General features: G+C 34.6%; 1 protein-coding gene and 1 long non-coding RNA gene across 10 annotated transcripts in view; one reads left to right on the top strand and one right to left on the bottom strand.

Moving 5' to 3' along the window:
- LOC136846591 (uncharacterized) overlaps positions 1-16,692 on the top strand; it is a 96,949-nt gene extending 80,257 nt beyond the window's left edge. The window contains exon 3 of the long non-coding RNA XR_010855456.1: positions 16,560-16,692. This is a non-coding gene — a long non-coding RNA (uncharacterized lncRNA). The remainder of the gene's footprint in view (positions 1-16,559) is intronic.
- The window catches only part of LOC136846590 (EGFR adapter protein-like), a 1,014,562-nt gene continuing 1,001,829 nt past the window's right edge, over positions 12,700-25,432 (bottom strand). For 6 of the 9 annotated variants that reach the window (XM_067117457.1, XM_067117456.1, XM_067117465.1 and 3 more), the window contains 6 exons: positions 22,574-22,864; positions 21,875-22,062; positions 20,632-20,934; positions 19,908-20,114; positions 19,443-19,614; positions 12,700-15,278 (listed from right to left, as the gene is read on the bottom strand). In XM_067117457.1, coding sequence (XP_066973558.1) covers positions 15,072-15,278; positions 19,443-19,614; positions 19,908-20,114; positions 20,632-20,934; positions 21,875-22,062; positions 22,574-22,864 — 1,368 coding nt within the window. In that variant the 3' untranslated portion in view covers positions 12,700-15,071. The remainder of the gene's footprint in view (positions 15,279-19,442; positions 19,615-19,907; positions 20,115-20,631; positions 20,935-21,874; positions 22,063-22,573; positions 22,865-25,432) is intronic. The other 3 variants (XM_067117459.1, XM_067117458.1, XM_067117464.1) reach the window with 1 other exon arrangement.

The raw sequence follows: 25,432 nt of genomic DNA, 5'->3' as shown, positions 1-25,432 counted from the left end.
TGACCAATCGCTGGTGCTGAATGTATCTCCTTGGGGTTACTTGACCCTGCGGAGATGTATTAAACACAAAAGCGTCTAGTCAACACCGTTTCTTTCATCTTTCCTTTTCCGCCTGTTGTCATATTGACGTCAAGCTTTACAGGGATTTTGTTACATAAATAACGCGAGCAGATTCATCGACAAAAGTTATGTCAGTGTTCACTATACAAAATCTAATAGGTGGCTGAGCAAGGAACTATGGTAAGCCGTCATGTAGGATCAGGTAGTTGACGAAACAGCTTTAACGCTTTATTGCCATGTGTTTCAAGTAGGGCCTTTTTGGTAAGGTGCACAACGTATCAGTGTTGGTAAACGATGCTTTTAGAGCGATAAAGGGATTGTAGCTGCTACTTTTCTCCCGAAGTTTCTTTAAGCCAACTATCCTAAAGAAATCCTCGCGAAAATACTTGATTTTATTTATATTTTTCAGGCTTCAAATCTTTTTCACTCTTTGCGTTCGTTTAGGTACGCCTTCTCTCTCTCTCTCTCTCTCTCTCCCAGCCCATGACATCTCGTATCGCTAGTTGAGTCTTTGTAATATATTAACCATCTTTCTTTCTCCGTAAGATTATTGAGATCATGATATAGAGATGGCAGAACTGTTAAGACGAAACAGGAAGAGATCGGAAGTGCCGGAGGCTAAAGATGAAACAGAATGGAAACTGATCTAACAAAACTAGCGAAATCGAATCTCGCTTCTCTTTCTTTACCTTGGCTTTAATTACGGTAAAATTATGAAGTTTTTCACCTGCCACAATTTAACCCCCGCCTTTTTTCTCGCTACTACGAATTCAAAAGTAGTTTCTGCTGGGCTTGAGCCGTGACGACGAAATATTTTCTTCTGGAAGATGAAAGGTCGTAGGAATGGGAGGTGGGTGAATGGGGCTGGGTTGGTTAACCAAGGAAAGAATAAGGATCCCTATAATAATGAAATTTTGCATCAAGAGCAAAGAAACAGTTATCGACCTCATCAGTGCAAGGAATGCCGATTACCACAAAGCCAGTGTAGGGAGTTGGGGGGCGGGGGAAGAGTAGGGGAGGAGAGTGGTTGGCTGTTGCCTGCTGGGTGTTTGGTGACTAATGGAGGGGGTGACAGACTGTCTGTCCTTCAGCCCAACGGAAATGGTTTTTAGGGAAGTGGGAATATTCACATCCACACCTTCAATTAGTACTGCGGCTTCGTTGCAAGACTGAAAAATCATAAACGAAATAACGAGAGGGTAATTTACAGATCATTGCAATAGAACGTGTCCAAAATGTCGTAGATGCTTGGCGAAGTGAAAGACTAAACGAAGAGAATAAAAAAGAAAGTGGTAAAGAAGAAGAATCGTCACGAGGTAAAGATATTATTCTCTAGGTCGAAAATGCTTAGGTTGGTTTTTGAGAACCCGAATATTTACCCTCAGGACCAAATTCGCCCTTGAGGTAAAATTCTCCCTCTGGTGTACGCTGAAATCCTCTTCACTAAGTGTCACTTTTTTTTTTTTTGTATTCCAGAATAATGACACGTGATGCCATCTTAAGAGATTTCAGGCACACGATTTGCATCTCTTGTGATAATTATTATGGGTAGGCACTTTACAATTAGATCACAAGAAAAACGGTGATAAATGCAAGAAAGCTGGAAAATACAGCACAGGAAAGACACGAGAAGTAATGATGATGATGATAAAACATTATTAGTCTAACAGCTGCTTATCGAAAAATGGGTGAAATAAGGGCTGTGAAGATTCACTAAGGATATGTTGAAAGAAAACTCTCCTTTGCACTAAATTACGCATGGAAGTTGATCTTCATAACCGCAAAATATTAACTTGCCCGCAGAGAATTTTCGTGAGTGGTAGTGTTCCTTAATGAAGAGGATGGAAGCATTACGTTATCAATTATTATAGGTTGTTTATATGTATGTGTATATACAGTATATATATACATATATAGGTTATATATATATATATATATATATATATATATATTGTATATATATATATATATATATATATATATATATATATATATATATATATATATATATATATATATATATTGTGTATATATATATTGTGTATATATATATATATATATATATATATATTGTATATATATATATATATATATATATATATATATATATATATATATATATATTAATCAAATTATAAACCTAACACTTTTCTCCATCTTCCCTTTTCAAGTTTTCATTAGACACTTATATAGGACTGTTAGGACATCAGGTTTCCTGTTTCATAAGCCTATACGTATAAAGAGCGAGAGAGATTACAAACACAGCCTTCAGACTTTCCTTAGATAATTCATAAAAGTGCATGTTACTCTTCCATGCACGCTGTTCTTATGCTGGCAAAGAAAGGCTAATATTATAGTCAAAGAATTTACACTTTATATTTTGCAGATAAATACTGCTGGGTTCCGGGTTCAATGAATCTTTAATTTAGCGGTTTTGACGTGGCTATATATGAATAAATGTTCGTCTTACTTTCAGGTGAATGCAAATACAAGATGAAAGAACTTTCAGATGAGAGATAAAAAGAGCAAGGTATAAGATACTGAAGGAAAAATATAGATCAAAGCCTTTCACTATGAGCTGACACTGCAGAATTGACGTTAAAAGCCCTTGTCATCTTTAGAGTAACGGAATGTAAACGTGAGTTCAGTGCGATTGTCGGTGGAATGTCCGCATCATTAGCCAAAGAACGACAACAAACTTGACATCCAACGGTTTTATAAATAGCCTTAACACTGTTGTCCGTGTGCCAAACGGAAGCCAACAAGTGTGTGTGTGTGTATGTGCGTGCTTGAGAAAGAATGTGCTCGCTTTGGGCACCGAGGCTTCTGTTTCCGTGAGTGCCATCGAGTGCCAAACAGGTGTCAGCGATGTTATTGTGATTGTATCAGGAACCTCGTGTCCTGCCAAGACTGTGCCGAATGTCAAACGTATTGTGTTGAGTCGGGTACAGTGTTACTCTTGAACTTAAATGTACATTTGATTTCATATAATTTCCTTGGGACCACTAAGTAATGCCTCTCTCTCTCTCTCTCTCTCTCTCTCTCTCTCTCTCTCTCTCTCTCTCTCTCTCTCTCTCTCTCTCTCTCATTATAACCTATTTGCTGATATTGATGTACAATATTTATAGGCAAGATAATTATTTTTAGGTCTATAATATATACAGCGACACAGGCATCCAATTTATCTTGAATTGGGGTCACAATTTCTCAATAATCTTTCAATGCATTTACGTCAGGATAGAACTCTTTGCGTCACGATCCTTGGAATGCTATTTTTTAAGCTTTGCACCCTTATTTGTCTGCCTTTTAAATATACCTCAGCCCTAAAGGATTCCTTAAAACACCTTTTAACTAAATATAACTAAAGTTTATATATATATATATATATATATATATATATATATATATATATATATATATATATATATATATATATATATATATATATATATATATATACGTATGTATACACATATACATATATATATATATGTTATATATTTTATATATATGATATATATAACACACACACACACACACACACACACACACACACATATATATATATATATATATATATATATATATATATATATAATCAGAAAGCTACAAACGTCCTTTAATATCCAATTCACTCTACCTCGGAAGTAATATATTTTCATATATGTTACCGAAGGGGAATTTTAGGTGATAATAAGTCCACCGTCCCGTGGGATCGAACCAGCGACGGACGGGGAATCAGGACTTACAGTGACACACTAACCAGTCGGCCACAAAGAGGTATAAATGAATACCATCTCCCATCAGCCCACCCGTCGAACTCAGGTGTTTTGCGTTTGGAGACGATATCCACCCACCTCTGCCATGTTGGCGTGTAGTGCGTTTGTCGCAGACGTAGCCATATTATGACTATTTATCACATCACCGTGATTCATATACAATCAGAAAGCTACAAACGTCCTTTAATATCAATTCACTCTACCTCGGAAGTAATATATTTTCATATATGTTACGAAGGGAATTTTTAGGTGATAATAAGTCCACCGTCCCGTGGGATCGAACCAGCGACGGACGGGGAATCAGGACTTACAGTGACACACTAACCAGTCGGCCACAAAGAGGTATAAATGAATACCATCTCCCATCAGCCCACCCGTCGAACTCAGGTGTTTTTGCGTTTGGAGACGATATCCACCCACCTCTGCCATGTTGGCCGTGTAGTGCGTTTGTCGCACGTAGCCATATTATGACTATTTATCACATCACCGTGATTCATATACAATCAGAAAGCTACAAACGTCCTTTAATATCCAATTCACTCTACCTCGGAAGTAATATATTTTCATATATGTTACCGAAGGGAATTTTTAGGTGATAATAAGTCCACCGTCCCGTGGGGATCGAACCAGCGACGGACGGGGAATCAGGACTTACAGTGACACACTAACCAGTCGGCCACAGAGAGGTATAAATGAATACCATCTCCCATCAGCCCACCCGTCGAACTCAGGTGTTTTGCGTTTGGAGACGATATCCACCCACCTCTGCCATGTTGGCGTGTAGTGCGTTTGTCGTGCGTAGCCATAATATGACTATTTATCACATCACCGTGATTCATATACAATCAGAAAGCTACAAACGTCCTTTAATATCAATTCACTCTACCTCGAAGTAATATATTTTCATATATGTTACCGAAGGGAATTTTAGGTGATAATAAGTCCACCGTCCCGTGGGATCGAACCAGCGACGGACGGGGAATCAGGACTTACAGTGACACACTAACCAGTCGGCCACAAAGAGGTATAAATGAATACCATCTCCCATCAGCCCACCCGTCGAACTCAGGTGTTTTGCGTTTGGAGACGATATCCACCCACCTCTGCCATGTTGGCGTGTAGTGCGTTTTGTCGCACGTAGCCATATTATGACTATTTATCACATCACCGTGATTCATATACAATCAGAAAGCTACAAACGTCCTTTAATATCCAATTCACTCTACCTCGGAAGTAATATATTTTCATATATGTTACCGAAAGGAATTTTAGAGTGATAATAAGTCCACCGTCGTGGGATCGAACCAGCGACGGACGGGAATCAGGACTTACAGTGACACACTAACCAGTCGGCCACAAGAGGTATAAATGAATACCATCTCCCATCAGCCCACCCGTCGAACTCAGGTGTTTTGCGTTTGGAGGCGATATCCACCCACCTCTGCCATGTTGGCGTGTAGTGCGTTTGTCGCTGCGTAGCCATATTATGACTATTTATCACATCACCGTGATTCATATACAATCGAAAGCTACAAACGTCCTTTAATATCCAATTCACTCTACCTCGGAAGTAATATATTTTTCATATATGTTACGAAGGAATTTTAGGTGATAATAAGTCCACCGTCCCGTGGGATCGAACCAGCGACGGACGGGAATCAGGTTACTGTGACACACTAACCAGTCGGCCACAAGAGAGGTATAAATGAATACCATCTCCCATCAGCCCACCCGTCGAACTCAGGTGTTTTGCGTTTGGAGACGATATCCACCCACCTCTGCCATGTTGGCCGTGTAGTGCGTTTGTCGCACGTAGCCATATTATGACTATTTATCACTGTAAGTCCTGATTCCCCGTCCGTCGCTGGTTGATCACGGGGCGGTGGACTTATTATCACCTAAAATTCCCCTTCGGTAACATATATGAAAATATATTACTTGGAGGTAGAGTGAATTGATATTAAAGGACGTTTGTAGCTTTCTGATTGTATATGAATCACGGTGATGTGATAAATAGTCATAATATGGCTACGTGCGACAAACGCACTACACGGCCAACATGGCAGAGGTGGTGGATATCGTCCCAAACGAAACACCTGAGTTCGACGGGTGGGCTGATGGGAGATGGTATTCATTTATACCTCTCTTGTGGCCGACTGGTTAGTGTGTCACTGTAAGTTCCTGATTCCCGTCCGTCGCTGGTTCGATCCCACGGGACGGTGGACTTATTATCACCTAAAATTCCTTCGTAACATATATGAAAATATATTACTTCCAGGTAGAGTGAATTGATATTAAAGGACGTTTGTAGCTTTCTGATTGTATATGAATCACGGTGATGTGATAAATAGTCATAATATGGCTACGATGACAAACGCACTACACGGCCAACATGGCAGAGGTGGATATCGTCTCCAAACGCAAAACACCTGAGTTCGACGGGTGGGCTGATGGGAGATGGTATTCATTTATACCTCTCTTTGTGGCCGACTGGTTAGTGTGTCACTGTAAGTCCTGATTCCCCGTCCGTCGCTGGTTCGATCCCCACGGACGGTGGACTTATTATCACCTAAAATTCCCCTTCGTAACATATATGAAAATATATTACTTCCGAGGTAGAGGAATTGATATTAAAGGACGTTTGTAGCTTTCTGATTGTATATGAATCACGGTGATGTGATAAATAGTCATAATATGGCTACGTGCGACAAACGCACTACACGGCCAACATGGCAGAGGTGGGTGGATATCGTCTCCAAACGCAAAAACACCTGAGTTCGACGGGTGGGCTGATGGGAGATGGTATTCATTTATACCTCTCTTGTGGCCGACTGGTTAGTGTGTCACTGTAAGTCCTGATTCCCCCGTCCGTCGCTGGTTCGATCCCACGGGACGGTGGACTTATTATCACCTAAAAATTCCCTTCGGTAACATATATGAAAATATATTACTTCGAGGTAGAGTGAATTGATATTAAAGGACGTTTGTAGCTTTCTGATTGTATATGAATCACGGTGATGTGATAAATAGTCATATATATATATATATATATATATATATATATATATATATATTGTTATGGGCCCACGCCCATCAAACATACACAAGTATTTTAAAGTACAAACAAAGTCACAAACGACCAAGTCCACAATAGGTGGAATGGCCGCAAAAGAGTGTACAGAGATGGAATCAAGGAGGATAAGTAAAGCTGAAAATAAAACCTTAATATTTAATACAAACTTTTTAGAAAGAAATGACCACTGAGCCTCTTACAAAATACATTAAATAAACACAAAAATCAACCACACACTGAAAACATCGAATAACAAACACACTTACACCAAATTAAGATAGACTATACAATTACACTTTAAAGAGGGCCCTGAAAGTAATAGAATGTCGAAAGACGGAATAACCTAACTTATTACACACTAAACCAAAAATAAAATAAACTGCTTCCCTTAAGTGAGCTCTGAAACAGTAGTAGTGGCTAACGCAGCCTTCAAATCACGGGTCGAGGGAATAATATATATTCTCTTGAGACCTTACCAAACGTAAGAGAGGTCCCCTGGCAAGGAAATAACTGGACAAAAGGCGCAGACTGATGAAATAATCACTTTTACGTCGCAAGACGATCAACGGACACGGCCGTCCGAGGGACAATCACACCTTACCAGTTGGCAGAGAGGTCCCCTTGGCAGTCTGACTGGAACCAAGGGCGCAGACTGGAGAACAATCAATGTCTCAAAGAAGGACAGCAGCAGCAACTGAAGAAAGGCAGAGCATCCCAAAATAAGTCAAGCTCCTCAAAATGTTAAAGGTCCAGAAACGACTGGACTCATTCATGGTGAGACAGCTACTGAACACAGCTCCGGATGAGAAGCCAACACCACACGTGAAAATAAAACAAGCTCATCGAATAAAACTATACAACAAGTCAGAAATATCGAGGAGGAAACAGGGTCAGCTAGGTTCCAAAAAAAAAAATTACTGCCAAAGTGACTTATTCAAAACAAATTAATTTGATATTAAATCTAATGACATACTGACAATATATAAAATGAAATAAATAATAAATAAATGAAAATGAATGAAAATAAATAAATTCATAAAAATAAAATTAATAAATAAATAAAAATAAAATGAATAAATAATATTAATTTTGCTCTGCCCTCTTAAATAAAAAAAACCAGGCATTCGTAAAAATTGAACAAATTCACAGCACTTTACTACTTAGCTAAGCCACATATATTACTATTATAGAAAATATGATTAAATAAACAAATTACCCCGTAAAAAATAAATTAAATCGTTTGCATATACTGAAATAAAAAAATTGAAAATATAAATAAATAAAAAATAATTCAACCAAATAAATAATTACAAGGCGTTTTTTATTAATGAACAGTGGTACAGACCCAGTTTTGTCAAAACTGAGAACCCTAAGTAAAGTTTTAAATCATCACCGAGAGATCAATAAATAACCGTTTTTGTTACCAATACAGTTGTTAAATAAATAATTAATTTTACTGTGCGGTCATAAATAATAAAACTTAAATGTGAATAACTTCCTCAAGATCATTATTTTCAGATAAAAGTATTTATATCAGTATAAGGATGATTTCTGTGACAAGTCCTAAATGAAATAAAAAATAAGTTATAAAGAAATAAAAACATTCCCAGCCATATAAAATGCTTAATCAAAAAATCTCTTAATACGTTTTAGTTATCCATAAAATATAGTTTTCTTAAACATATATGATGCTAAAGAAATTAATTTCTTAAAATAAACCCATTCAATTTTAAAAATAAATAAATAACTATAAAGCATAATTTGGGTAAAAATGCAAACAAAAAAATAATAACAGAAAATGCAGCCATTAAATATGCTTAAAATGTCATGAATACATATAAATATGCGTAATATAACATTTTAGTTGCTGAACACCATCAGTCAAAATAAAAGTCAATTTGCTAAATAAAAATCAAAAAAATAAATAAAATACAGACTTATAAACAAAAAAATAAATGGCAATAAATTTAAAAATTTCGTCTTTTAACTAAACCCAAAATGGCATTAAAAATCAAAAGCTCCTGTTTTGTATTTATTCACTTAAGCTCTGCTTCCTACAGGTGCTGTTCTTTCTTCTCCATTCAAGACAAACACAAAGAATGGTTTTATCACTGCATATATATATATGTGTGTATACATTATAAACACTATCTATCTATCTGTCTACCTGTCTATATATCTATCTATCTGTTTGTAAAATCTATCTAAATGTCTGTCTAAATAAAATCTATCTATCTATTTGAAATATAAAAGTTCTATGTCGTACTTCTCATAAATGTTAGGTCAAGTCCACAATGAAATTCCTGTTACAAAACATAGTTTATTAAAAATATATATAAAAAATAGAAATCGTCTAACTGCTATAACTTGATCACTAAAATGGAGTAAAATAGACAACTCATGAAACAAAGTAAAAAGAACAAAATATATCAAAAAAACATTAAATAAAATAGATAAAACTCTTAAATCAATTAACAAAAATAATTTTTTATTCTAAAATTCTTCAATACCTTCTCGGCGGAAAAAAAAAAAGATATTCGTAAAAAAATGAATAAGAAAAACTCGGGAAAAATAAAATAATCAATTGCCCTAACACAGGTGAGAGAAAAATCATAAAAAATAACCCTGTAAAATTGTCCGAAGATATTGGTGTTTATGCTATTGGTTGCTTGGATTGTGATCTTGCTATATCGGTGACAGTGGTCGTTCGTTTGGTAAACACAAAAATAAATATATTTCAGCATGCAAATGGGGATAAATAAAAATAAAAAATTAATCGACACGCCTGGGAATGGCATCATATAATAATAAATTTTGAAAATGGTCATGTTTTGTATAAATGCTTGGACACATCCACCAGACGCATTGATGTATTAAATAATACCTTTGATGGAAACTTGGCCATTGTTGAAAATGTTATAAGCGAAAAAAATTGTAAATGTGCAGGCATTCGTAATTTTAGATAAATACATCTAGTCAGTTCAATTCTTTCCAATATCGAAGTCATAATTTAGAACAAAATCATCTTGTTTGCTCTTTAAATAAGACTAAATTTCTCCCTAAAATAAATCTCGAAAATTTTAGAATAAATAAAAATAAAACAACCTGTAACAGTTTTACTTTCTGTAATGTTACTACAATGGTTTCCTGCTTTAACAATTGTTTCCTGAAAATTATATTTTACTCCATTTTAAAAATTAAAATCATCGCAAATTGGAAATAAAACTATAAAAATTAAAATATATATTTTTTAATAAATATGTTTTCAAAGGAAATTCATTGTGGACTTTAAATAAATATAACACACACACAAATAAATACACAAAATACACACACACACACAACAAACACACAAAAACACACACACACACATATATATATAAATGAAAATAAATATATATATATAAGCAGAAATAGTTCGTAAAAAACGTGTAATGCTCTTCAAATAGAATTACCGGTGAATGCCAGTAAATTTAAATCTTATCTTTGTAATGAAAATCATAAAATAAAAAATTTTGTAATTTAAATAATTTGTGATTCTTATAAATTGCCTAATGTTAAAATTAATAAAAAATTTATAAAAATTCCCTAAAAATAATGGAAAGTATTTTTCAAAAAGTTATTTTACTAACCTTTTATAAATATTTCGTGATGCAAAAAATAAATAAAATATAAAACTAAATCAATCAATCAATAAAATTTTGTCGTCAGGAAAATGGCCAAGGCTTTAAATGAAACCAAATAATGAAAGGCGTTTAAATAACAGAACAAACACGTTCCTATTGAAACTTTTAGTGAGTACATGAGAATCGTGTAACTATTCCAATCTATAATTTGTAAAGTAACGAGTCATGATTAGTATAAGCGCAAAATGATTAGGAGTGATGAACTGACTTGGAAAGTATAGAGTTATAAGTAGTGAAACTCTAAGATTCTTGCAAATATGTTTAGATAATTGGAAAAGGACAGTGCACTTCCCCGTTTTTCATCTTGAAGATTAATTCATTAAGTAGCATTCAGTGTGGTAGTCATATAAACAGTGTACCTGTTTATTCCTTGCATGGTTAAGTAGTATGAACTTTGAAAATATAAATATAGATTAAATATGAAAATGTTTATATTTTTTACTCAGAGGGTAAGCAACATTTCATTTGACCATTTACAATATAAGATTAAAAGTTACAAAACAAATAACTTAAAAATAAATGAAAAATTTAAACAATTTCAAACATTATAAAAATAATTTTTATTGCTGTAATTTTTTACGTCGATTTTTTCTAATAATTTTAGTAATTTTTAAAAAATTATTTTACTTTATTTAAATTTAATGAAAACTGTTTATTTATTCATTTCAGGCTGAATTTTTATAAACCATTATTCATATTTAAATACTTAGGCGATCAGGCTTATTTATGTATTTTTAATTATTTATCTGACTCAAACTTACGAAGACCCTTTATTTTTTTAATGTAGTAAAATAAATATATTTAATTTAAAGAAATTTAAAGCGTGTTAAACATTACGGTTGCGGAGATTTTTCAATTTTTTTTCTTTTAAGTAAAACAGAAATATTTGTTTACATCTACTTTGAGATGAATTAACCTGTTATGATAGCCTAATTTATTATTTTTCTGGACTGCTGGTTCTCTATTATAAGTTCAGATCTTGGTTTAACTTTCATATATTTTTATTGGATTCAAGATTTTAACAGCGGAAAACACAATAAAAAAATAACAACTGAAGTTATCAAGGAGTTTGGTCATGGAAAAGTATTTATAATTTTTATATTTTTTCATTTATATATTTTTATTCATTTACAATCACCCCCAATTGTTTAATTTTAAGATCTTTAGCTGTATTTAATTATTTACAGATATATCATTTTTATGTAATCCCCAATTAAGTTATAAACATGGTTATTTATTTAAGGTAAACCATTTAGTACTTCAGTGTTCATATGAATCTTATATTTATTTTTTTAATTTAAAATATGTATTTATTTTTCATTTATTTATTTTCTATTTACTTATTTTAATTGTACCTAGGGCAATTATTGAATTTTATTCTATTTTTTTTATTTATTTTGATCAGAGATATTTTCGTAACAGTTCCTAAATATGCACACAAGCACAAACAAAACAAATACAGACACGTTAAATCATATTTAGTTTTATTTATTTATCCCTACATTGATTGTTGGTATCAGACATATTTATTTTTTTTATTTACAGCAGATGAAATATTTTTTTTTAAAATAATTTTTATTTTTTGATTTTATTAGATACATTGCTGAAAGTATTTTTTCCCATTCTTAGACATCATAATGGTGACATTTTTTAAGTAGGATATGTATATTTATTCATTAATCCATGAATTTTATATCAATAAGGAACTATGGCCATTACTTTCATTTTCTTAAGAGTTTTTATTTACTTTAACTTTTTATAAAAATCAGTATTTATTTATTTTTCGAATATTTTTTAATTTTTATTAATATCATTTTTTATTTATTTCGTTCAATTTATCCACTAATTTTTATTCTTTTATATTTGTTTAGTTTCCAAAAGTTGGAAAGCAGACTGTAATCTAAAGAGATTTATAGGAATAAGATAGGTTTCTTTTAGGCATTTATGGAATTTTGTTCAAATCATTTAAAACAAGCATATTTATTTTTAGACCAAATTATTTATTTTCTATTTTAAAGTACACAAGACTGTGGAGAGGAAAGTTAATGTCCACCTCTAAATGGATAATGATGCCTTTTGGTAGGATATTCAAAGTGCACTATACAATCTTTGACTTTATTAACATAATTTTGATGATACAATATTACTGTATGTTTAGGATCTATATTTAGTATTTATTTTTATTTATTTATTTGCAAAAATTAGTGAAGCAAAGTTAGACAAGATTATTTATTTATATAACAAATTTTTATTTAAAATTATTTATTTTATTAATGGATTTATTTTTATGCATGGATTAAAAAAAATATTTTTCAAACAAACAAATTTTATCTATTTAACAGTAAAACAGATTTTAGTATATTTTTCTGGAGACAGTCAAGACAAAGGAAAACAATACCTAATAATAAACATCCAAGAAATTTATTTATTCAACATTAAAATTTCTTTATTTTAATTTATTTTTACGACACCAGAGTGTCATTTTTGTTTAACTTCAACAGTGTTTCTCTTCTTTTTATTTTTATTGATAGTATTATATAAGTTTTATTTACCATATAAAATAATTGACAACTATTAGCCATAAATTTATAACTTTTAATTACATACTGCATCCCTTGTCATTTATCTTGGATACGGTCTTGATAAAATGCCTGATTTTGAAAAGCAACATTTCATCAAGTCAAAGCAAAAGTGAATTTAGTAGCCAAAAAATTAATTTCTGGCCCATTTATTTTTAGTTTAAAAAAAATTTCTGTGCTTAAAAATTTATTTTTAGTTCATCAAATAAAATATTCTGAGTTATCTACTACTACAAAGATTTATCAAGGCTTTATTTTTTACTTTATTCATAACAGTGTCATGACTTATTTTTTTTATTCATTTGGCTGTCACAAACATACACCTCTCTCTACAGGGGCATGTCTCACTACCTAAAATCAGTAGCATTTTATCTCTGCCCTTGTGATTACAAAGTAAACCAAAAGAGTATCTATTGATACAAGTATAAAATATACATATACAAGTATATATATTTATATATATATCACATTAAATGACTTTTAGCATAAAATTTATTTATTTTTTTAACATCAATTTTTTTATTTTTTATGTTTTCAGGATTCTTTTTTTTGTTAAACTCCTCGCACATGAAATGGTGTTCAAGAATTCGTCCAAGAGTATATAATTATAATGTGCTACACACCTGGGGGTTCCTGTAAATTGCTGATTATCACAATAAAGCTTTGACAAGGGATTACTCTAAGCTCTTTGGAAGATGCTAACAATTAAATAATTTATCTAATTAGAATATTGGAGTGTATCCTTCTTGTTTCCAGAGGGCATAAATAAATAAAAATAAAAGTCTAGGTTAAAATATAGCAAGATGAGTCCAAAGATTTGCCATGTAAATAAATAGAGGTGGTGCAAAAAATGTTATTTAATAAATTTTTAAATTTTAAACATAAATATACAAATTACCTGGCAGTACATTTCCTAGCATAGTGTTCTGCATGAAAACAGAACCATGTAGGTTACTGGTATATATATATCATGGAAATCTGTATGCCTAATTTCAACATTTAAATAAATATAAGCAAAAATAAATACAATGTAAAATCAATATTAGCACAATGAAAATGAATAAATAAAATCAATTTGAACATAAAGACACTTGTTAATGTGTGCTTGTTTAAACATTAACCAAACTTAGTAAAAAATAATGGACTCCTCATCTGACAATTAAATTTTGAAAAAATAATAAAATTAAAATATATAAATATCTTCTATAGTACTGGGATATGGCACAGGCAAAGAAATGTAATGTGATGGGTTTATTTTCCAGCATATATCAATTACTACAGTGCTGTAATAGCCTAGCTTATGCATTGCCTCATTTAGTGTTTAGCATCTCTGAAATGGCTGGGTTTCACCAGAATATTGTCCAAGCTTGGAAAAAGTGATTTGCATTTTTGATGATTTAACATGAAAACCTTTAATCACTGAAAATTTTCCCATTGCTGAACATTACAGTAAATGTATTTTCTTGGTTTTTGTGTCGAAAACAATGTTCAACATCAACACATTATTTTCACCAACACTTTACAACTGCATGCCTTGTGTTCATACAAGTGCTGTATTACTTAATTCATCCCTTTTTGTCGTTAAAACTACACAGGCATTATAAATGTCTTTCCCATTAATAGCAACATTCTCATCAAACAATTTCTTTTCAGTAGCTCTGAAACTTGATAGCTCATGCTCAAAAAACTGTCAAAATATAATGCACATACATAGAGACTGTCTTATCATTCAGTTTAAAACATCTGCACAATAGAGGATTTTCTTACAAAAATATATGGGATTGGTTTTCCCACAGACTCCAATTCTGTAACTTGTAAAACCTATTTTAAGAATTACCAATATACTGCAGTAGCTAAGGTCACAGAGAAATTTATAAGCTTCCAATTTATTTTCTCACACGTTCAAGTCTGCCATCATTTTTCTGAAATCAGAAAGTGTGTTGTAGTCAGGATCATCATCATTGGAATCATTTCTGTTTTGGTCGTCATTAGTGAATGTTGGGTTGTATCTGCTCAGTGACAATGGGCAAGGTAGAAGTTCTGGCATAACAGAATGGTGGGTGATCAATGCTGTCAAGGTGCTGAACTCCTTCGTGAAGCCCTGGTGGAAAAAAAAAAAAATTAAAATCATACAAATTTCATGGTCTCACACTAAGTAAGATGCAATTTAGAGTTTAATAGCACAATTAAAATCGAGGCAATGACATTTTGATTAAAAAATATTTTATCAAAGATGTAATTAAAATTTAAAAATCCCATTAACGAAGATTTTTGAAAGCTGGTCAAGCGTTAAAATCCATGAAATCATTGCCATGAAATTAAAATTTAAAAATCCCATTAACGAAGATTTTTGAAAGTTGGTCAAGCATTAAAAAATCCATGAAATCATTGCCAAAGTGAAACGCCATTTAGTCAAAAGAAAATTGACATGCTGCATAAAGTGTTGAATGGAGTTAGTGATTTTGATGTGTTCTTTACTTCCTAATATGAAAACACTGTCTACCTCTTATACGTTAAACATATTGCGCTGTGGATAAAATTAGCTTTAATAAAATCTTACTTCCTAATATTTATACTTTCTAATATTTAACGTAACGTAACTCCAAAAAAGGAGTGAAAACACAAAACTGCCAAATAACTTATTCCACTACCCTGGTTATGTAATATAAAGATCCCATCTAAAATAACCTTGATTTTTTTGGCTGCATTAAAAAAAATTGTAGATGGATTTTCCTGTGCACAAGGCATTGAAAGGTGTGTATAAATGCAATTAAACCACTAAAGCAGTCTAAGACAGTACTAAATATAGCAGCAGATCACAGTTTGAACCTGGTTGGGTTGCTGAATACCCTCCAGTATGCACACTGTTTTTCAACAGTACACAGGAGGTACATTTTACACTGTATGACACCTAGTTTCTGCTACATTGAACCCCATGTAAAACATGAAATTGAATTTTTTACTGTGCTTATGTTAGTAAATTAGTTTAACTAAATACTTTTTGCTTGTAAATTTAGTTCTACAGTTTTTTGAAACAACGACCTCGAGTTAAGCGCAGTATTCAATCAACAAGGCAGTATTCAATTTAACAAGGACCCCTCTCCATCAAAAATGTTCTTTATGAAGAATAATGCATATTGAAGTGTGACATGCCCCAAAAGCTTTACTGAAAACTAATACAGTTTCTGATGAAAGGTTTCTTATTCTCTAAACCGTTAAAATGCATGGCAGAAAGAACATACTCTCTTTAGATATGTCAGGAAACCGTCAGGCATTACTGAAAAATACGTTTTTTAAAATGTTCTTTAACAGTTTAGTAATTAGATTTACGTTTTTTAAAATGTTCTTTAACAGTTTAGTAATTAGATTTTTTGTTTAACAGGGGGACTGGCAACTGTAAGTACAACAGGCAAGGGGACATTGGAAAGCAAGAGAACCAGGACATCAACAAAAGTTTTTAAAAGCTGGTAACATCTTCACCAGTGTTAAAAACTGGTAGTCCAGTGCAAAGCAAGAGCCAGTACATCTTCAACAGCGTTAAAAGCTGGTAGTCCAGTACATCTTCAACAACGTTAAAAGCTGGTAGTCCAGTGCAGAGCAAGAGCCAGTACATCTTCAACAACGTTAAAAGCTGGTAATCCAGTGCAGAACATGAGAACCACTGGACATCTTCACCGAAACACCGAAGAAAAAGTTTTTAGAAGCCGGTAATCCAGGGCAATAATAAAAATATTTTCTGGACGCACAACTTCGTAAATATATAATTATTCTTTACATTTTTTTATTTTTTTCCGGACGCACAACTTCGTAAATATATAATTATTCTTTACATTTTTTTTTTTTTTTGTTCCTGGGTATGCCATGAAACTGGCTGTTCATGTCAAGAATGTCTCTTATATACAATAGAGAAGTTTAAAAACATCATCAATGGCCTCTTAATGTTTAGATAAAAAAAACTTGAATAAAAAAATCTTGTCTATATAAAATGGATTGACCCTCAATAGCCTCATTATACTTATAAAAACTTGTGATTCTTACTACTTCAATAGCCTCTCTCAAAGTTTATTTTGATTTAAAAACCTTCAAGGCGACAGAGCAAATTACCATGTGGGTGAATTTTTGTAGAACTATGGCTTTGCTGCCCGGTAAGTTTATTTTGATTTAAAAACCTTCAAGGCGACAGAGCAAATTACCATGTGGGTGAATTTTTGTAGAACTATGGCTTTTGCTGCCCGGTAAAGATAAATGGTAAGCTTTACAGGGCAGGGTGGCTGTTGCTTCCCGTTGTTCTTCGCACTGGTAAGCTTTACCAGGCAGGGTGGCTTTTGCTTCCCGTTGTTCTTCGCACTGGTAAGCTTTACCAGGGCAGGGTGGCTTTTGCTTCCCGTTGTTCTACGCACTGGTAAGCTTTACCAGGGCAGGGTGGCTTTTGCTTTCCGTTGTAGTGCGAAGAACGACGAGCAGCAAAAGCCACCCTGGCCTGTATCATTCTTGGAAGCTCACCATTTATCCTTCACTTATTTGAGAGAGTGCCCAGAGAAAGAACTGCACATAGCTTTCATTCTAACCTTCAGTACCATTTCCTGCAGACATTATTTAATGATCACATTTTGTCTTTCTATAATGTGCAACTTAGGTCACAAGCCCCTGACATGTCAACAACAAACAGAGGGGGACACGTTCAGCACTAAGGTGTCCCCCAAACCTCTTGCCTAGTTCATTAGCCTCATAGGTAACAAAGGTAATTACTGGAATGGCCATATATCCTAGAGTTATAAAGATACCCGGAATTACCTAACCTACCATACCAAAATGAAAGAAACTTCTTATTCACTGCACAACAACCTGAATAAGCAAAATGACTTCCAAACCAGAGAAACTATTTTGTTCCAGGAATCTACAATTCCACTACACCGATGCCAAGGATGGTTAAGCATTCTCCCTCATCGAAGATGCATTATCCATGAGTTTTTCCTTCATTACCACCAAGGAACCTGAGGGGATGATACTGATAATCCTCACAGACAAGGGCTGTGGTGATAAATCTGATGTTCCAGTTATGAATTCATTCGGCAGAATTGCAAAAACAAAATCTGCAAGTTTAACTTCTGTATTTCCCAAGAGAACAATAATAGTACTCTTAACGGAATATATAGCCGTGATCATCTTCCAACACTGCCAACAGAGACGCCTGGGGTGAAATAGCTGACAACTACAAATTACCTAACAACCAAGATGTTGCTATATATACAACCAAGATGTTGCTATATATCAAGAGAAAAATAAAAAAGATATATATCAAGAGAAATATAAAAAAGATAACATCCACTTTCGAGGAAATAAAAGACAGCAACAGTTGAGCTCCTACAGCCAACTCCCAAGAACCAACACACGACACCAAGTTCGTAGGATCTAGTTTGAGAATGTACGGGATAGCGATTGAAAATGGAACATAAGGAAACTAATGCACAAAATCTAGAATCAAACGGGCCAAGGCTCTACAAGGAAGAATTTCCACAGCTAGAATTATTCACTGAGGACCTAACCACATGCCCCGGTGGATTCACTATCTCAAGAAATTGCAGATAATCTCTTACTTTCAATTTCTACAGTACGTAGCAATCTCCAACAACAACGACAGGCTAAACTGTCTAAAAATAACAAATGCAGTGAATGTGTTACTTCCCCTTTAAAATGTGTCAAATATGACAACACCAATGGGGAAGTTGTCTTCAGATTGCTGGAAGTGTCGTTTATGTCAAGCCCTTAGAGATAATCCGTGGTTAGTCAACGTTAAATACGGCGAAGTAAATTTATCCTCTCTTATGGAATCCATCAACCCCTATACATCCACTGTAGATGACGATCACCATAAAATTACATGATGTTCATGCTGCCAAAGACAGACATTGCTTAAATATGAGAGACGCATCATCAGAGGTACCCCACTTCAGTAATGTCCTGACTGGTTAATTTCCAAACCAGTTACTTGAGGAACTCTTGGGCAACTCCCACAAATTACATATCTGGGCTAAACAGTTATGCCAGCTTGCAATCTTTTTTTTTTTGCAAGATAAGGTTTGTAATTCAATGCGTTTTAACAGAGATTCCCTTCATTTTTAAGGGTAACAAATCAATTGACACTCATACGAAACATGGAGTCTAACATTTGTGAATTACTAGCTTTTTGTGACTGTCCAACTGTCTTGATTACAATTCTTCAGCAGTAATAACTGAATTATTATTTAATAGTAAAATACAATACCTTTATTTTGTAGCCTCTATTGGTCTTGACAATGAGATAATGCGCAATTCCCGAGACTGTGAAATCTCGTGGCACCCTTAGACTGAGGGCGTAGCACCCTGGCTTGCTCGTGGACTCTCTCACCATGAAAGCTCCAACTGGCTCATGACTCAACACCTCGAGGGCAATCTCTCTGTAGGGAAGAGTTTATTTAAGAGCAAGTTCAATGACAAAACTGCCTCGCTTAAATTGCGTTGCTTATATTTTATATAAAAAAAAACACACTATTTACTTCAGATACAATTTTTTGTTTGAAAACTGGCTTTTAAGGTCTCGTCATAAATAAAATATACTTGCCGGATTCATCCACTGAAAATGAACTTTTAAGGTCTAATGGTACTTCAAGGCCTTAAAAAAAATGCCAGTATCTTCCAAATTAAAAGCAAAACAAGTAGGTTTGTTTAAGGATTCTGTAGCCTTGCTCACCTGGGAATTCCTGCCTGGAACCAAGCAGCTGTCTTGAGGTGTGGTTCCTCCGGGGGAGTGAGCGAATCTGAACGTTCGGGGAGGGGGGGCGGAGTCGCAGACCGTGTGCTAGACGTGGACACATCAAGACCCACCACTCCTGACGAAGCACTTGAGCTGACGGATATTTGAGAGATGCGCTTTAACTTCACATCGTCGGAAATGCGGCTGAAATATTGGACGTTTACTTAGATCAAACTCAATGTTTACAATCACGTTGGCCGAAAACGATACTCTCTAGCCATGGAGTATGAGAGAAAAACTGAACACAACCAAAAATGTCAAGGGTGATAAAATGAAAATAAAATCTAAATGACTGTCAGACTAAAATACATTACTTATTTGTGTTTTTTTAATTTAGAATATAACTAAAAATGGTTATCTATACGAAAAAATAAAACAAAATGAAAATGTAGCTGTAATGGTAAACTAAAACTAAATTATAACTGTCTAAACTTGACAAAGGAAGAAGGAAATTCGCTACTGCTAAGGGGGCATTCCAATTCTCTGTCTCGGCGGTCATGCCAATTACTTCCATAACGACTTTGAAGATAAAGAAATACAAATAAATAAAGAAACGCACAAATAAAAAGAATAAGAAGAAGAAGCCTCTAAAGAACAAGACACAAGCAACTCGGCCTAACGATTATCTTCACAAACAGACAGAAGACGTTGTTGCCATTACCACTTATTATCGTTTTCCTGGTGTTCCTGCACATCGGCAGACGAGACCACACTTGGCACGGCGGCATCGCTGACTTTCTCGTTGACGTACCCGACGACGGCGGTGCTCGTGGTGGAGGAGGAGCTGGAGCCGGTGGTGACACAGGTGGTGGTGTGACACGAAGGCGAAGACGAGGACGACGACGAGGTGACTAGGGGGCGAAGGTCCTCCTCCAGGTTGAGAGTGGATTCCAAGGTCACACTCAGCTTCTTGATGAGCGGCGGCTTGTCGGCCAGTCTTTTGGTGCTGTTGAGCTCCGACGGGCTAAGGATGACGTTTGAATGTTTATTTCATTAATACTTCATCGATATAAAACTAATATTCAAATACTTCTATGATAATCACTGATGAATTCTTTTCACCTGAGATGTTCGGTAATCCTAGACCGAGTTACAAGTTCAGTTTTAAGTATGTATGTTTATTACATTATTATTTACTGATATCAAAGCTAATGTTCAAATACTTATATACATAATTTATGAATTGTTTTAACTTGAGATGTACGTTTTGGTAATCCTAGACCTAATTACAAGTTCAGCAATACGCGTTACTATCATGTCAATTTTAAGTATGGATGTTTATTTCATTAATATTTATTAATAAAAAAAACTAATATTCAAATACTTCAATAATAATCAATGAAGAACTGTTTTAACTACAAATGTCTGGTTCGGTAATCTAGACTTAGTTACAGTTCAGCAATATGTTACCATCAATCCAACTTTAAGTAATATTTTCTTTACGAAGAAATTTAATATGCCTCAATATGGAATGACGGTATAATTGAATGAATATAAGCCTCAGTATGGCAGCAAAGGGAAAAATAATCATAATGGGATAGCTGGTAAGTACGGAAGTCCGCTAACTTGAGGTGTTAAGTATATCATAGTTTTACCAGACCACTGAGCTGATTAACAGCTCTCCTTGGGCTGGCCCGAAGGATTAGACTTATTTTACGAGGCTAAGAATCAATTGGTTACTTAGCAACGGGACCTACAGCTTATTGTGGAATCCGAACCACATTATAGCGAGAAATGAATTTCTATCACCAGAAATAAATTCCTCTAATTCTTCATTAGCCGGCGGGAGACTCGAACTCGGGCCTTGCGAGTGCTAGCCGAGAACTAAACCGACACTCCCAACGAGGAACTACTTTAGGTGTTAATATTAATAACAGAGCCCCAATCAAAATCGCCTCCCTTACCTGTTGCTGTTTTCGCTGTCGGGCGAATGTAAAATATTGTCATTTTCGGGATGCGTGTGAAGGCCTGGCAGTGACGAAGGTTTCTGTAGGCCTCCTAGCGAACTGTGCGAGGGGCTTTGGGCTAAGGCGGGGCTACCAGGCGTTCTCATGTTGGGGATTGGACTAGAATCGCGAGAGGCTGCGGCACCCTGGGGGGAAGAGGAGACAATTAGATCCGTGAACCCGGGGGGGAAATGGAAATGGTGGAGACAATTAGGTTGTCAAATGGAGGGAGAGAATTGAAGACAATGAATTTGTTGGTTGTTTCATAAGATGGCAGAAATGGAAGTTGAGAAATAAAATTGAATACTGAAATACTTCTTGTAAAGGGATGGATACTAAAGACGTTATCATAATAGGCACTAAAAGGAGAGGGGATGAGAGATGGACGTGTCAAGAACATCGTTGAGACGTGTGTTCGTGTCCAAGTTAGTATAAGGTTTCCGTGTTAAAATAAAACGAAAATAATTATATAAAACATTTCCTAAAATAGGCATACATCATTAAAATAGCTCTTCAAACATTGCTTCAATTTTCTTTCATGATAAGTCACTGATGAATATGAAAAAAAAAGAGCAGCATGAAACTAAAAATATGAAACAAATGTGAATTTAAATATAAAGAAATATGACTGTCTCCGAGTGATCAAATTCATTATACCTGTAAGGATGATGAGGAACAATGATGCTCACACGACCTTTTGTTGTGCGGTGGTGTGTGGATGTTGTGTGTGTGATGCGTGTGGGTGTGTGTGGGTGTGCCGGAGGGCGAGGGCGTGTGCGTGTGCGGGTGGTTGTGGGAATGAGCTAAGGTGTGCGGGAGTGGAGGAGGAGGGGTGTTGCCGTGGGCGTGGGTGGGGATCACATCTCGGATGGTAGCCCCGGATTTCTGAAGGTGGGCGGCGTAGGCAAGGCGGAAGGCGTGCCCGACGATGCTGTTCAACTCCTCGGCCTGCGAATACGAGAAGAGACAAACGTAATTATAGGAGATGATGATGATGATAATGACGATGAGAGAGAGAGAGAGAGAAGCTGCTTCTTCTGTTGTGAAGTTTAGAAGGCTGGGTAATCTTCTTTTGCATGGGAAAAAGGTAACGGAGAAAGTGCTTGGATTCAAGATAAATGAAGATTAAGAAGGTTACATTTAATCAAACTAAAATAAGGATCAGTCTATAGCTAAATGTAGATTATAATTATACAAGCAAAACTAATAACCTTGATCAACATTCTAAACGCAACTCTAGCTTTATAGCATCATGCTAGCTCTCTTTCTAAAAAATAAAAATATAAATAAAAAACTATACAACGAATTTTTACATTACATTCTCTTTTAAATCAATATAATTAGCTATTATCTCCCTGACTTGAGTGTCAGATTTGTTTTTACAAATACAATGCAAATGAAACGAACTGTACTGAAGCATAATTCTAGTACAATCAAGAGCTTTCTTTTTTTTTTTGGGGGGGGAGGATATGAAATTTCTACAGATTCCAATACTGAATATTATTTACTTCCACCAAAAATGTCTTAAGTTTACCCACCGTTACTTTACTGAAAGTCCTCTATGTAAATAAGATCAGTAAACCAATCACTGAGGATATTAAATATTCAGATCTCTATAAAATATTTTTTTCCTATCACTCCTTCATTCACTACTGAAAACTCTGCAATAGTCTAAGCTCTGGTGTATTTTATCATTCCTTTAATATACTTTTCTAATCAACATGCTCCGTATCGTGGTTATCTGAAGGTATTCTCCGTTCAACAACAATTATGGTGTTCCAAATTAATCCACTTTAATAATAGTATCACTTCAAAATCTACAATTAAAACCTAAAACCATTGGTATTCTAGCAACACACTCCAATTATAAGAATATATAAAACTCAAAATTCAAGTGGTAGTCTGGAATAAGCCACGTCCAATTAACAACCATTCTTTACAAGCGGTAACGGTAACTGTCGATTTATCTATAAGCGCATGACAAAGAGCCTTCGGAATCATCTTGAAGAAAATAAGATCGTTTTTCTATAATAAAAAACTAGACACTGAAATCCCATTTTCTAATGGAAAACTACACATACTAAATTCAGCATTTCTCTTTTAGAAACTACAAAGACTTGCTACTGCTTTCGGTAAAAGACTCAAAAGAGATATAAATTTCTCAGATGACGCTGTAAATGTGTATACACAGTTTTTAACGATACCGCTGCTTCTGAAGACTAACAGCTGTTTACTGCACATTACATGATAAGAGTTTAACACTTCACACTACTCTTATTTTGCTGACCCCCTCCCTCCCTCCCTCTCTCTTCCGGGAATTCCCACAACGAACCTGAAGATTCATAAACTGCACAACAAAGGGAAATGCGACATTAAAGCTGTTTTGCAGTCGATAAATCGACTCTGGAAAAAAGGAACAGGAAGTTGACCCGTACCGCCCACGGACACAATACAAGAGCTGCAGAAATTGCATTGGCTCTGGGCAACGTTTCCTGCTTAAACAAAGAACTCACTTCGTCGTACCGGTTTTCTCTGTTAATTAAAGGTATCAATAAGCAGTCTGCTCGCTTACTCGGGCAAGCAGTCTCTGAGGACGCGACAGAGATCAATTGCAGTCATGTGGAAATGGAAATGACACGTGCATAAAATGCACTGCGGAAATGTGACCTTTTTTTGATAAGTCATATGACGTTTTTTGAGGGGTCATAAGACCTTTTTAGATAGTTCATATGACATTCTTTGAGATGTCATGTGACTTTTTGAATTCATATGACCTTTTCTGAGGTAAAATGACGTTTTTTAAGGTCATTTGACCTTTTTTAGAGAGGTCAATGGAAATGAAACGGGCAACATCTACGGAATTCTGGTCACGACGGTATTGATTGATTGGTTGGTCTAGATTAAGCAGGCCTTATGTCAGCGGGGGCCTTTGACCCACAGCGGGTAAGGTGTGAGAGTGAGGCGGCTACCTCAGGACTCAAACCAAGAGAAAAAATGCTTAATAAAAGTGAATTTCTTTGACGGGAGTGGGAAGGGGTTAGTTCCACCCTCAAGCGGCGAAGCTTCTGAGGTAACACTGGTTTAGACTACCTAATGACTCGATGACATCAGTCACGCATCAAGTATGAAAGCATGAAATATGTTCGAGAATAACATGAGCGGAAACTCAGATGCTAAAAGGTATAATGAATACCCAACTAATATGAGTTTATATATATATATATATATATATATATATATATATATATATATATATATATATATATATATATATACACAGTACACGAAAATGCAGAGGAAACATATAATTTAGAAGTGAATAAATGAAGCCAAAAATAACACTCGTAAATTCTGTTCTGGAGTAATTATCGTACATTAGACGTGGATGGCGGATTTCCAGCGCGAATAAATTATCATTTTTCCCTACTCCGTACTTCTCTCTCTCTCTTTAACCTCGATGCTTTGTTATATCTGTTAAAAATGGCTCTTGAAAAAGATTTTTTTCTGTTTGGTTTA

This window comes from Macrobrachium rosenbergii, chromosome 15, assembly GCF_040412425.1.
Source record: "Macrobrachium rosenbergii isolate ZJJX-2024 chromosome 15, ASM4041242v1, whole genome shotgun sequence".
In the NCBI taxonomy this organism is placed as follows: domain Eukaryota; kingdom Metazoa; phylum Arthropoda; class Malacostraca; order Decapoda; family Palaemonidae; genus Macrobrachium; species Macrobrachium rosenbergii.
The sequence above is the reverse complement of the archived record's forward strand: the minus strand, read 5'-3'. Positions and strand labels throughout refer to the sequence as shown.